The sequence below is a fragment of the Colletotrichum lupini genome, chromosome 4 (assembly GCF_023278565.1).
Source record: "Colletotrichum lupini chromosome 4, complete sequence".
Taxonomy (NCBI): domain Eukaryota; kingdom Fungi; phylum Ascomycota; class Sordariomycetes; order Glomerellales; family Glomerellaceae; genus Colletotrichum; species Colletotrichum lupini.
Window position 1 is genome coordinate 6,721,979 of NC_064677.1, and position 13,414 is coordinate 6,735,392.

The 13,414-nt window shown below is 54.0% G+C and overlaps 4 protein-coding genes across 4 annotated transcripts; 2 read left to right on the forward strand and 2 right to left on the reverse strand.

The window, feature by feature from the left end:
- Positions 1–491: 491 nt before the first annotated feature.
- Positions 492–3,808, reverse strand: CLUP02_09089 (HAD-superfamily subfamily IIA hydrolase; the record flags this gene model as incomplete). Its single annotated transcript, XM_049288070.1, has 7 exons — positions 492–1,290; positions 1,357–1,619; positions 1,681–1,687; positions 1,779–2,114; positions 2,815–3,245; positions 3,312–3,521; positions 3,596–3,808. The coding sequence occupies 7 exons, from the start codon at positions 3,806–3,808 to the stop codon at positions 492–494; spliced, it is 2,259 nt and encodes a 752-aa protein (XP_049145214.1).
- A 424-nt stretch (positions 3,809–4,232) lies between these two features.
- CLUP02_09090 (PHD-finger domain-containing protein) lies at positions 4,233–5,742 on the forward strand (the record flags this gene model as incomplete). The annotated part of the gene is made up of 2 exons (XM_049288071.1): positions 4,233–5,112; positions 5,174–5,742. The coding sequence occupies 2 exons, from the start codon at positions 4,233–4,235 to the stop codon at positions 5,740–5,742; spliced, it is 1,449 nt and encodes a 482-aa protein (XP_049145215.1).
- A 733-nt stretch (positions 5,743–6,475) lies between these two features.
- CLUP02_09091 (eukaryotic aspartyl protease) lies at positions 6,476–10,421 on the forward strand (the record flags this gene model as incomplete). The annotated part of the gene is made up of 10 exons (XM_049288072.1): positions 6,476–6,641; positions 6,799–6,985; positions 7,029–7,695; positions 7,756–8,373; positions 8,439–8,672; positions 8,731–8,798; positions 8,866–9,157; positions 9,224–9,472; positions 9,621–9,780; positions 9,853–10,421. 10 exons carry the CDS (start codon positions 6,476–6,478, stop codon positions 10,419–10,421), a joined length of 3,210 nt encoding a protein of 1,069 aa, XP_049145216.1.
- A 255-nt stretch (positions 10,422–10,676) lies between these two features.
- CLUP02_09092 (ankyrin repeat domain-containing protein) lies at positions 10,677–13,311 on the reverse strand (the record flags this gene model as incomplete). Its single annotated transcript, XM_049288073.1, has 5 exons — positions 10,677–11,844; positions 11,909–11,979; positions 12,446–12,572; positions 12,664–12,819; positions 12,884–13,311. 5 exons carry the CDS (start codon positions 13,309–13,311, stop codon positions 10,677–10,679), a joined length of 1,950 nt encoding a protein of 649 aa, XP_049145217.1.
- Positions 13,312–13,414: the final 103 nt, after the last annotated feature.

Consider the following 13,414-nt stretch of genomic DNA (forward strand, 5'->3'; position numbering starts at 1 on the left):
GCTTTCCATGGCATGGCGCGCGCGTCTTGCATGTGACGTACATGGCGACACACCAACAGTTCGCCCCCAAAATTGACAGCAGTTGACATCAATTGACAGCTTTGGGCGAAAATGGTATTTGGGTTCTTCTCCAATTACCATGCCGGTAATTGCCATGTGCCTCATTTGACCGTCCAATCTCCTTCTTTAAATGTACACGACGCTATATCGCTGGGAACAGACCGTGTAGACGTCTAAATTGCAAAATCCTGCTTCAATACATGTACAGACCTTGGTACACGAACTTTTATTAGCATACACGGCACACACACACACACACATACTCTCTCTCTCTCTCTGTCTCTCGATTGAGCTCGACACACCTTGTATGACACGGTCCAGCTGGATTTGTAGTTACACGCTCTGCCATTCACCGGTGAGCTACGACTATATTGCCTAAATACAACACACTACTTGAGAAGCTTCTAGTACCAACATGCTCCAACGCACGGCTAGATCTTGGCCGACCTCCCCTCCCTCTGCAACGCCCACTCAACCGCCGCCTTGACATCATCCACAATCATCTTGGGCTTATGCGTAGGCGCGCCCCTCTCCTGGCTCCAGACACCCGTCTTCACCAGCACAGAAGCCCACTCCGTCTCCTCGTTACTGTAATCATTCGCGCCCCGGATGTCGCTCTCCGGGTTATCCCCCACCATGTACACCGTCTTCAACGGCGCGACATCTCCACCACCACCACCACTCTTACTCTTACCAAGCAGCGCCTTTCGATGGGCATCAAGAACCCGCTCCGCATACTGATACGTAGTCGCAAACGGCTTCCCAAACACAGTCCTCTTCAGCTCCGCCTGCCCCGCCGTGACCTCCTTCCACACGCCCGCCACAGCCGCCTGGAATGCCCCCTGCCCGAACCGCGGCTGGTGGTACGTCGTCGACCAGAACAGGTCCGCGTTCGAAAAGATGAGCGGGGGCTGCCCGTCCTGCTGCCACCCGCCGTTCGGCAGCGACGCGTCGCCGTTCTTGGGCGAGTACGTTCCCAGCAGACCGTTGCGCGACAAGAGCAGGTCGGTGATGATTTGGATGTCGAGAGCCCAGTCGCGCGGGTCGTTGAAGACGAACATTGCGTCGATCTTGAGCGCGTCCGCGTCTGCTACGGTGCCGTCGTGGATCGGTTTCGGTAGGGTCTCGTGGGAGCCTGCGTAGACCGACTTTTTGAGGAGTTCAAAGGGGAATACTTCGGGGTGGGCGTGGATGATGTCTGCAGGCGTCACCACGTTCTTGAAGCCGTACCTTGTTGGATCGTCAGTTGGTGTGAAGCGTAGACAGCATGCGAGCTCTCAAAGGTGATTGACTTACAGCTTGGCAATCTCTCTGCACTTCCTCGCATCGGCACCCGTCAGGAAGATGGTCTTGTCTCCCAGTCCCTCCGGCCCCTGCACCAGCTCTTGAAAGGGAGTGTGCGACTGGACAAAGTTGTCCACCGAGAGCTTGACCCCGAGCTTGTCGCTCAGGTCCTTCACCCGGACGGCCTCGGGCTTGCCTCCGCCGTTGGTCAGGAGGATGAACGGGATGTTGTTGTCGTTGAGATACTGCAGCGACTCGGCGGCCCCGGGAATGGGCTTGGCCACGTGCAACAGAACGCCATCGATGCTGCCCTCTCTCGTTAGTCACGTCTCTTACACAGTTCCTGGTGGAACATGGGTGATGGTTATGGCTTCCAGGACCTCATCGGGCCCCCCAATGAGCTACGCCTTCTCGCGCTGTTGGGTTTGACTCACTCAAAAGCAAATGCAAACGACGGGGCTTCGCCCGCCTCGAAAACCGGCTTCTTGCTACTGAACCACCGTTCCGAACCAAAAGTCTTGGTGGCGCCCGGTAATCTCGTCAAAGGCAGCGTAACCCTCTTCAGCCCGGAAAGTTCTCTCTCGTGACACCCGATACCGGCAGCCGCGCACCTGAAAGGTGTCGGTGAAGTGGTGAGTGGCCTCGAAACGAGCCGACCGAGGCCCGTTGTCCTGACTGCCTGTCTCATGATGTGTAAAATGCAAGTCCCTTCAAAATCAATCTGGAATTCAAATATGCCGCATGACAGAACGTGAAAGGAAAAATGGGTGCTGTTTGAGTGTAAGAGTGATGATGAGTCGAGGTTGCCCGTGTGGTCGAGGTTGAGCCCGTTGGCACGGATAACGGATAACGGTCAACACTGACTGAGCTACTCCCCTGCAGGGAACCTACCCCTGCCATCCGTCCAATGCTCTCCGCTCGCTCGCTAATTTTAGCGGCTGAGTTGACCTCAGGTCTGCGGGGTGCGTCTTGAGCCCATCATTCAATGCAACGCCTTGAAACCGGCCACCTCATTATTAGGTGAGGAAGCTACATTCTGATACCAAAGACCTATAATTTAGATAGATACGTTCCTTCTCATAGTTCATGATCCATGTGTGTTAGTCGCTAAAGTCAACAGTCTGGATTTCTGTAGATAGCATCTAAGCAACGAAGGCTCAGGAGGGAGTTTGATGATTCCGTACTAGGTACAAGAAATGTTTCCTTAAAACGCAATTACGGTGCACTCACTGCCATAACTACAGTCTCAAAGATACATCGACCTCCATTCATTGAGAAGCAAGGCTAAATTGAGGAAAGCTTCAATAATGTTCCATCGATTGCAAACATTCCAAGGCATTACAGTGTGATTGAGTGGTCTTGGAGCAACGATGGCTCAAAGGTCTATCCATATAACAGTTGATAGTACATATTACACAAGTTGGTACACCACGCACTTTTCATCAATCTTCTCGCTTCCTCTCAACCTACTCCTCCTTCTTCCACCCTCCCTGCCAATCATTCATATGGTCCAGAATAATCTTGGCCGCCTGCGACGGCGAGTGCTGCCGCCCCAGCGCCTCAACAAAGTCGCCCTCGGGGTCCATCAGATAAAAGTATATGCTGTGGTCCACCAAGTAGTCCTGCCCCGGCTTGACGTGCTGCGGCGTGCTGAAATAGACGCGGTACAGCTTGCACATGGCCTTGATCTCGTCGTAGGTGCCCGTCAGGCCGATGAATTTCGGGTGGAACTCGGACAGGTACTCCTTGACCACCTTGGGAGTGTCGCGCTCCGGGTCGCAGGTGATGAAGAGGGGCAGGACGGAGCCGGGGCGCTGCTTCTCGACGAGGTCGTACATCTGGGCCATCTTGTCGAGTTCGTCGGGGCAGATGTCGGGGCAGTGCGTGAAGCCGAAGTAGACCTGTGGCAGACGTTGTCAGCTTTTTCTTGTTTCTCTTCCCTTGCGATATTGCACGGCTCCACGAACCAGTGCGTAACGGCCCTTCATATCCTCGCTGGTGAACTTGTTGCCGTTCTGGTCGGTCAACTCGAACTGTCCTCCCACCTTGGGCCGTCCCATGCCCTTAGTCGCCTCCGCAATGCGCTTGCGCTCCATGCGCTGCTTCTCGGCCTCAAAGTACCATGTCAGACCAACACCGGTTCCGACGAACAGCAGGCCTGCCTTCCATGAAAAGGGCTGGTTCAGACATCCAGTCAGCATGACCACTCTCAATGACAACGGCACCCAAGTACTCTAGATAGAGACCATACCCCTGCTCTGTATCTGCTCTTTGCCTCCTCTACGGTCTTGAACGTCTTCGTCCTTCTTTGCGCCGGGGAAGGTCTCGTCTGAAGCATACTCGGCGCAGCGGTAGTCGGCCGGGTCTGCTTAGGAAACGTCGATTGGGAGATGCATCGTCGGCACTGTGTCGAAATTGTGGAGGAGAGAGACTTCCACAGAAGCCCCGTAGTGGCTTGCGACATGGTTGAGGTAATTGAAGATTTAATCAACGAGATGATGCAGGGCGACCGGGAAATCTAGGAGCCTTCGTCATTCGAAAATCGTAAGACTCCAAAAAGCTCCCGGTGAGCTTGGGCCACCTGCCAAAATACTGTGGGTCGGAAGAACCATTGATGCGGTATTCCTTCCCTATTGTTCTGTTCACCGAAACAGACCGAGAGCCAGCCGATCTCACCGAGATAGCCGTGGGTCTTTCCTTAATGCTGGACCTTCCACTCTCAGTCACTCTCATTCTGTAATTTCACTCTAGTGAACCTCAGCGCCGTGCATCACGTAACAAACGAAATTGTCTTTCCTTTTTCTTTTCACTAAAACTCACTCTTTGTTCACACACTGCGCTCTCAATATTTGTGTTCCACTTTCAGGTCGTCACTGCTGTAAAGATATATGCTGGAAGCCATGGATTCAGACGTGGAGCCAAAGATCAAAGGCGGCGAGGATGAGGATCTCGAGATGGCAGACGCGCCCGGCCAAGTTCCCACCACATCTCAAACGGCACTTCAGAACAAAGAAGAGGAGCAAACGGATTTCATTACGGCGCCGTCATCACAACCCGATTCTTCTCTCCCACCTCCAAATAGAGAGGCTTTCTCTCCTTCCACCATTCTAGAAAGCACCGAGAAGCCCTCAGAATCTCAAAAGATGGGACCGAAGAAGAAGGGAACCGCTGCGGTCAAGAAGGTGCCGAAAAGACCCAAGGGTGGCCCATCGAAATCAAGCAAGCCCAAGAAGCAGACCGACGCAGCGTCCACGACATCATCCGCCAATCTACATGATGACTTGGCAGGAGGTTCCGATGAAGAATCAGACAACGGACCGTATTGCATCTGCCGCGGTCCAGACGATCACCGGTTCATGATCTCTTGCGACATGTGCGACGACTGGTTCCACGGCGAGTGCATCGGCATGAGCAAGGAGGTTGGCGAGAACCTCATTGAGCGTTTCGTCTGCCCTAACTGCGCAGACGGCGACCAGAACGTCAGCCTCTTCAAGAAGACGTGCTCGTACAGGAACTGCATAAAGGCCGCGCGTCTCTATGATGGGCCGGAGAACAGCAGCGTCTTCTGCAGCGATGAGCATGCGCACATGTTTTGGGAGAAGAGCATCGCGGCCCTGCCGAAGAAGCACTCATCCAAGAACGGTACGCAGGACGGACTTACTCAGGAGGAGGCCATGGGTCTGTTGGCTAGCACGCTTGCCGGTGTCGACTCGGATGATGGCAGATGGAAGGTCCGAACCAAGCCGTTTGCTCCAAAGCATAACGGAGGTACGCAAATCAGTTCAACGGCTCAACTGGATTGCGCAATTAGACTAACTACTTCATGCAGCTGAAAGCCCTGAATCTAAGACTAAGAATCTTATACCAGCGTATCTCACCGAGGAGGAGAAGGAGATTCTTACAGTGTCAGCCGCGGAGCGAAAGAAGCTGGGCGAAGAGGTCCTCCTCTGCCAAAAGATGCTCCAGATCCTCGAGTGGTCCAACGACCGGCGAAAGGCCCTCATCGCCTCCAAGCAATTCGAAGACGCGGCATGCGGCTACGACTACCGCCTCGACCAGGTGGGCGTCGTGGGCCCCTTTGCCAACTGGCTCAAGTCGGACGAGGCCAAGGAGATCTACAAGGCGGGCAACCTCGACGTCGGCAGCCGGCTGAGCGGCGAGGACAAGAATCTTTGCGACAAGAAGCGTTGCAAGCCTCATCAGGGATGGTACTCAATCCACACTAGAGATGTGAAGTACCAGATGAAGCTCCTGGCTGTGGACGCGAACACGAGGCTGGATGCGGAGCGCCGCATCAAGGAGGCGGCGGCGGAACGGAAGCTGAGGAAGGAGGCGGAGCACAATACCGTGCAGCGTGTTTTGCCGGATGGGTCTCTGGGCCCGCCCATAGCCACTTGAGATGGCTTTGGCTTCGATTCTAGATTTGAGATTTGTAATAAGGCGATGGCGAGGACAAGGCGTTTCCGGGGTCAAAAAGGCTTGAGATATTGCGATGCCCAGCCAGAATACCTAGGCTGTGTCTCGACACTGCGACAGGGAGGCAATGTAGTCTAGTCACTTTGGAGTGCTTTGGAGAGATGGCCGAAAGCCGTCCAAAATCACAATCACGACTTGGTACGATTACCGGCATGGCGGTGATGAAGAATGGCATTAATCTGGGCCTTTACCCATCGGCATCAATATCATTCAACTTCCCACCTCTTTGCCGGTTACCATTTCCCCTTCAGTTGACAGGTTTATTCACCATGCAAAGCCAACGCAGCAAAGACATAATACTAAGAAATGAAGCATTCTGTGGAACCATAATACTAGAAGCAAGGGATCAAACATCCTTCAAAGGATGTTCACCTCGTACAAATCGCCAGTGACTAAGCACCCCGGACACGCCAAGACGTCAATTCGGCCCGCGACTTGTCTCTGTTTGTCTTTGATCCTTCAACTTTCCCACACCAAATAATCTCTCACCCATTTTCCCATCTTCTCATTTGCCATACACACTCATTTTGGCATGCTCCCCGCGTCATACACCAAGCAAAGCAACCCACACCAAGAATGCGTCAAGAAATAACAAAGCCCCTGAATGTACGGATAGGGCATTCCACCAAGTGTCCATCATGATATTCCGCACCCAATGGCCCTCCATGGCCCCGTTTCCCTTGCCGCCAAGCACAGAGCCGAGGAACCCGTTCTGCCCGTCTGGGGTGTTCTGCTGTGCCTCTCTAACCATCTCGGGGCTGGCGCGACCAGACTATCAACCCCCAAATCTCCAAATCTCGTAAAAACAACGAGCTCTCAAGGTAGCGCGAGGTCTGCCTACCGGTATTATGCAGTCAGGCTAGCTCCAACGGCCCCAGATAGGTAGCCCTGCTGGGCGTGGCTCCAAAGAGTCTTGCCTTTCTTCCCCATTTTTGCGGCTGTACTAGAGGAGAGCTCCCGCTGTTGTCCCATTGACAGAAAAGGACGTGCGATCCCGTCGCCGTTTGGCATCTGACAGCTCCGGCCGGCGATACTCTGCTTTCTTCTTTTTTCCTGTAGTCTCAACAGCCTTGTGTTGCTTACCGGCTCATGTCCCCGGTTTCTCGAATACCCGTCCAGACGTCTGCCAGGATAAGCCTCTCCGCATAAGAAGCAGTCTGCGGGGGTGGAGCAGACGTAAACAACAGGGACTCGATCTCCAACCACAGGCGTCCGTTTCTCGAGGGAGTCGAAGCTTTGGGCCCCCCCCAGTCCACAGGGATGAAGCTATCCACGACGACCTTGGCCCTCGCGGCCCTGGCGTCGGAAGCCGTCTCGCAAAAGGTCATCTCAGCCAACTTCCACAAGATCCAGCTCCCCGTAGACCTGGTTCAAATCACCCGCCGCGACACCCTCACCCTCGCGGCGCTCAACAACATCACGGGCGGCGGGTACTACTCAGAAGTCGAGATCGGCACCCCGGGACAGAAGGCGCTGCTGCACGTCGACACGGGCAGCAGCGACACGTGGATCGTCGACAAGCAGGCCGACCTCTGCACGAGCACGAAGCTGCAGCGCCAGTACGAGACGGGGTGTACCGAGACATACAACTCGACGGCGAGCTCGACGTACAAGGTCGTCGGTCAGAACGGGTTTGATATCACGTACCTTGACGGCAAGAACATCAAGGGAGACTACATCTCGGATGTCGTCAGCATCAATGGGAAGACGGTCAAGGGCCAGCAGCTTGGTCTGGCGATTCAGACGGTCAAGGGCACCGGGTTGATTGGTCTGGGGTTCTCACAGACTGTGGCGACGAAGCGCAAGTATCCTACCATTCTCGACAACATGGTTACGCAAGGTGTCATAGGCAGAAAAGCCTTCAGTATATGGCTGGTAAGGGAGGCGCTCTACAATTTTCAATCCTCCAGCATGTCCACTGACAGTGACGGGTAGAATGATCTTTCGTCGTCTGAGGGAACATTACTGTTCGGCGGCATTGACACGGAGAAATACACCGGCTCGCTCACCACGCTCCCGCTCGTCAACGACCACCATTCGGGTAACATGACAAGCTACAGCATATCCATGACCGGCGTCGAAATCGAAACACCAGACGGCAAGACGGTCAACATGGCCGAGGACAGCTTCAACGCCGCGACCGTCCTCGACTCTGGGTCGACGATATGTCTTCTCCCAGAGCAAATGGCAAAAGCCATCTGGGTCAAATACGACGTCGTCGACGCCGGGTACGGCTTTATCGATTGCAAGTGGCGAGGCCCCCAAGGCGAGGGAATCTTTTTCGACTTTGCTTTCGCCGGCGTCAAGATTCGCGTCCCGATGGAGGAGATGGTCCTGGATAACCTTGACCCCATCATGGACCAGCTCAAGGGCCTCACCCCCTTCGACAAGCCCTGCATGTTTGGCATACAAAACAGCGCCACGTTCGACGTCAACAGCACAGAGTTTGCGCTGCTGGGCGACACGTTCCTGCGCAGTGCATACGTCGTCTACGACGAGGCGAACCACCAGGTCGGCATCGCACAGTCGAATCTCAACGCGACCCGGACCAATGTGATTGAGCTCCGGGCGGGCGAGACTGCCTTGCCGACGGCCACGGGTGTGGCGAGCCAAGCTAGCACGCCGGCGCCGACGTCGACGAGGGCCGGGACGGGGACGATGACGAGGACGGCGGCTGCTGGGATGGATACGTCGGTAGCGTCGGCAGGCGCTTCGACGCCGTCGTCGAGCGAGTCACCGAATGCCGCGTCACATCCTGGGCTGGTGGCCTCGGAAACGGACGGCTTCTTGGTAATGGTGCTCATGTCTGTCTTTGCTGTCGTTGGCGCGGCGCTGATGGCGGGTTAATTCTCGTATGCATATACTTACTCATACTTTGAAATGATAATGTAATTTGACGTCAAGGTACAGACGCTCTCCCTCGCGTCTGGCATGCCTCCAAAGCGTGGCCTATATGGCATTCACTGCATCTTCATTCGGTCTGTAGATTGTTTGAGAGAGAGAGAAGTATCTCAATTGAATCAATAATTGACCTGATGTATTCAGTCAATCGCAATTCAGACCGTCGTCTCAAACTGCGGAATGTCACTGCTTAAAGTTCGAACCCATCAATGGAGGGGGGGAACCGGTGGAGCGGTTGCACCCGAAGGGGAAATTTTTTTCACGCCGGTTTTTCGTCACCCGTGCCGAACGGACGGTCAACCTTTTGAACGTCTCCCAACCTCATCCCGAACTCGGCTTCGAAAACCTGACTCATCCTCCGTCTTCTATTCACCAAGGTGCGCCAGATTACTGTCTGCAAGGCTCTACCTCACGTTGCTCACATCTCCCGACTTTGGTTGACCTCTCCGTCCCTTGTCGCGCTATAACAACTCGACTGCCCCTCCATTGAACCCCTCCAAAGCCGACAATTTCAACCCCTCCACCCCACATTCACTCACCTCATTCACACAGCTCTCACACAATGGCGACTGCTAGCGTCACATCCGTCGACCTCACCGGCCTCAAGAAGATCGGCCAGGGCAAGGTTCGCGATGTCTTCGAGGTCGACGACAAGACGCTCCTCTTCGTCGCCTCCGACCGCGTCTCGGCTTTTGATGTCGTCATGAAGAACGGCATCCCTGACAAGGGCGCCATTCTCACCCACGCCTCTGTAAGGCTCATTCTTTCATTCCACTCCACTCACTCATTCACTCACTCAAATCCTTTTACTCCTCACAACCCCTTCTCATTCTATATCCTCGAATCTTAGATCATGTGAGAAGTCATCTTTACTAATACGACTGCTCAACGGCACATAGGCCCACTGGTTCAAGGTTCTCACCGACCGAGTCCCGGGCCTCAAGACCCACTTCATCACCCTCGACCCCCCGGCCGGCTTGCCCGCCGCCGACGCCGCTCTCATCAAGAACCGCGCCATGCAGGTCCGCCGCCTCAAGGTCATTCCCCTCGAGGCCATCGGTATGTCTCAACCCCATGCTTCTCATACTAAACCTTCTCGTGATTATAAATGCTGACTGTAACCCCAACAAGTCCGCGGCTACCTCACCGGCTCCGCCTGGAATGAATACAAGTCAAAGGGCACCGTCCACGGCATCCCCGTCCCCGCCGGCATGCAACAATCCCAAGCCTTCGCCACGCCCCTCTACACCCCCTCCACAAAGGCAGAACAGGGCGAGCACGACGAGAACATCCACCCGGACGAGGCCGTCAAGCTCGTCGGAGCCAAGTACGCCAACCGCGTCGAGGAGCTCGCCCTCCAGCTCTACGCCGCGGCGCGCGACTACGCCGCCGAGCGCGGCATCATCCTCGCCGACACCAAGTTCGAGTTCGGCGTCGACCCGGACACGGACGTGGTCGTGCTCGTGGACGAGGTGCTCACGCCCGACAGCAGTCGGTACTGGCCTGCTGCTGGGTACGCTGTCGGCCGCGACCAGGAGAGCTTCGATAAGCAGTTTATTCGCAACTGGTTGATTGAGCAGGGGCTCAAGGGGAAGGAGGGAGTTGCGCTGCCCGAGGATGTGTGCAAGGCTACGGCGGAGAAGTATAAGGATGTGTTTGTCAAGTTGGTGGGGAAGAGCTTTGATGAGGTTGTGGCGTGAGGGGAGTGCTGAGGGGATGGACAGTCGTGTTTACTATCAGTCTTTTGCTATATTACAGTCTCTGGAATTGCTACCTAGAGTCAAAAAGAACTGGGAATGGCATAAGAATAGAAAAGAAGTTCTTTTGATGTGTGTGATCGTGAGGTAGTAACGCTCGCTCGATTGTCGGAAAAGCGTATAGTACAGAATGAACATCCCGAACGAGCTATAATACAACGCAATTGCAACCTTAAAGCGGCCGCCAATAGTGAGAAATCACCAATTCCCTCCCGTCTTTTCTTCCAAACTTTTCTCAAGATCGTGCGCCGGGCATGAAGTGCGAATGGGGCTCGACGAGTTGCTCGAAATGTCCAACATCTCTTTGGCATCCTCAAAAACCAGAAAATCTGATGAGCTGTCCTCTTCAGACTCGATTTCATAACCCAAAGGGTTCAGCAAACCCGACTCCATGAGCTCGTCAATGCTTCCATGGGCTTTGGCTTCCATTTTCAGCACCGATAGCAACTCATCAAAGGCTACGCTCAGCTCATCTGACGAGTCATTACGCCCATCGATGACTTCCTTGTAGTGATCCAGTATATACGTTTTGTCAGGATAGCTTCGAAGATGCTCGGCTGCCGTTAAGAGAAGTATTGTTTCGACGTCGGCATATCTAGCGACTGTCTCCAAGAGGTTGGGTCCCTTCAGTCTTGGGCACTCGTTGTAGTCGAACCATCTCTCGAGAAGGAGTTTCAGAACGCTATGGTTGTTGTATTGAATTGCTGCAGTCAGGGGTGTTTGGCCAGCTTTCGAAGTCGCGTTGATGTCGGCTCCGTATTCCAGGAGAAGCATTGCATGAGCGGCGCTGTTTCCCCTCGCAACATGCAGGAGTGGTGTGACGCCATCCACACCGCTCGCTTCAATTTTTGCGTTAAAATCCAGTAAAGTCTTCATTAGGACCGGGTCCGGCGCGTTACGTGCGGCGCAATTGAGCGGTGTGCCGAATTTGACCGACGGTGGCAGTTCGGGATCCGGTAGTGCTCCGGCCTCCAGAAGAAGTCGAACACACACTGACTGGTTCTGATTAGCAGCGAGAGTGAGTGGCGTATTGAGTTTCTTGTCCATGTTATTGGGATCAGCACCCCAGCTGAGGAGTGTCACCACGGCTCGCTCGTCGCCTCTCGCTGCTGCCCACTGCAGTGCTGTCCGTCCTGTGCCGTCTGGAAAGTCTAATGACTTTGGGTCCTGCCGTATTTCCTCTTCTAAATCACCGATACAAAGGCCTAGGACAATCTTATGAATACGAGCAAAGTTTTGGCGTTCATTGAAATCACTACCCTCCGCAATGAGCCGAAGAATCTCAATGACTTCCTGTGAGATGTTGGCCCGCAGTATTATGTCTCCTGCCTTGTCGCTTGGGCAATCATCACTTGGTGCAATCGGCCTGTAAGTCAACATGTTTAGTACATCACAAGGTATTGCGAGAAATCGTCGAGTTGTTGGCATACTTATAGGTTGGATCTGCCCCTGCAGACATCAGAAACTTGCATGTCTCATACTGTTGCCCATACAGCGCCCACTAAATACTGTTAGCAACATGCCCTGAATTGACAAAGAGCCTGCTTCACTTACTCGGAGAAGAGAGTATCCTCGCGTTGAGCTAACATCACGAGGCGATGCTAGTCCCTGACCAAACAAACTCTTCAAGCCTTGTATATTTCCATCAAGCGCATAGCTCACACATTGCGATGAATCCGGTACGCGTCGCAAGGTGCTCAGTTGAAGGGAAGGGCCAACATTCGCTTCGTACGATAGATGTAGACGAATGATTTGAGACCAGCACACCCCCAATGGAAACCAATATTCAACATTGACCGCCGGTGTCTGCCCCTTAATACACGCTGCTGAGTCGCATTTGGTGTTCAGCAAAGGCAGCCCGCTGTAACCTAGCATCAGCTGGCCAACCATACGGTCCATGAATGACGGGGACTTTCTGAGCTTTGAGGAGTGGCAAGAGCAAAGACAGGTCGACTGACACGTTGTACGATTCTGGCGTAGACGAACTCCGACAGACGCAGACTTTTCTTGGATTCGCGCAGCCGAAGCTGGGCTGACGGCTCGGACGACACGTCTCCTCGCAGGCGGCGTCGATGCATTGTAAAGTCGGCCGACCTGAGTGACTTGTGAGGTATGTATGTCTGTTGCCTGGGCTTGAAGAAGTGCCTCAAGCTTGTTTAAACGCTCATCGACTTGGGAGTATGACCTGTTTAACGACTCCTTCATTGTGCCGTGATGTTCATTAAGCAGAGCTTGTATGAAATCGTCTTGCGCTTCCTTCTCGGGGTAAACTGAGTCCTTCGAGTGCGATATTTTCAAGCTGAGCTCTTCTAAACAGAGACGGACGTGCATCATATCTTGTCTGGTGAAAGTCAGCCACATGAGCCCTTAGATATGGGTTCGATACGTTTCAAGAGCCGACTCACGAATTTGACGCGCCCAGGAGGACATTCAGACTTGATTTTACTTGCTTGATCTGCTCCTGAAGCGAGGACACGGTGCCTTGCTCTCTCCTCCACATTAGTACACGAGAAATAGCCTCTTTCTTCTTCGTTCCGGTTGCTAGAAGACGCTCGAGGATTGCTTTCAGGTCTACCAAGACATTATTCCCTCTAACCAAGAGGGGCAGCAGCGTCGATTCACCGTAGGCATCCTGCCCGGAGACCCTTCTGTCCTTGACAGCGATGGCAACTTGCTGTAACACAACATTGAAGTCTTGGATTTCGTTGCTCAGCGCATGCATGCGGCCGGGTAAAGAATCCCAGTCTTCCCGAATCCCAGCGAGGAGGTTGGCAACTTGCGCCGCTACGGTCGTTATCGCAATGATGCCTGCTGAAATCGACAAAGGATCCATTATGAAAGACTGGTGTTGCGTGGACCCTGTCGCACAGAAGCGGGGAAGTTTGGCAAGGTGAGGAATGACTTGTTTGCTTGAGGTGGCAAGACGACACCGAGCC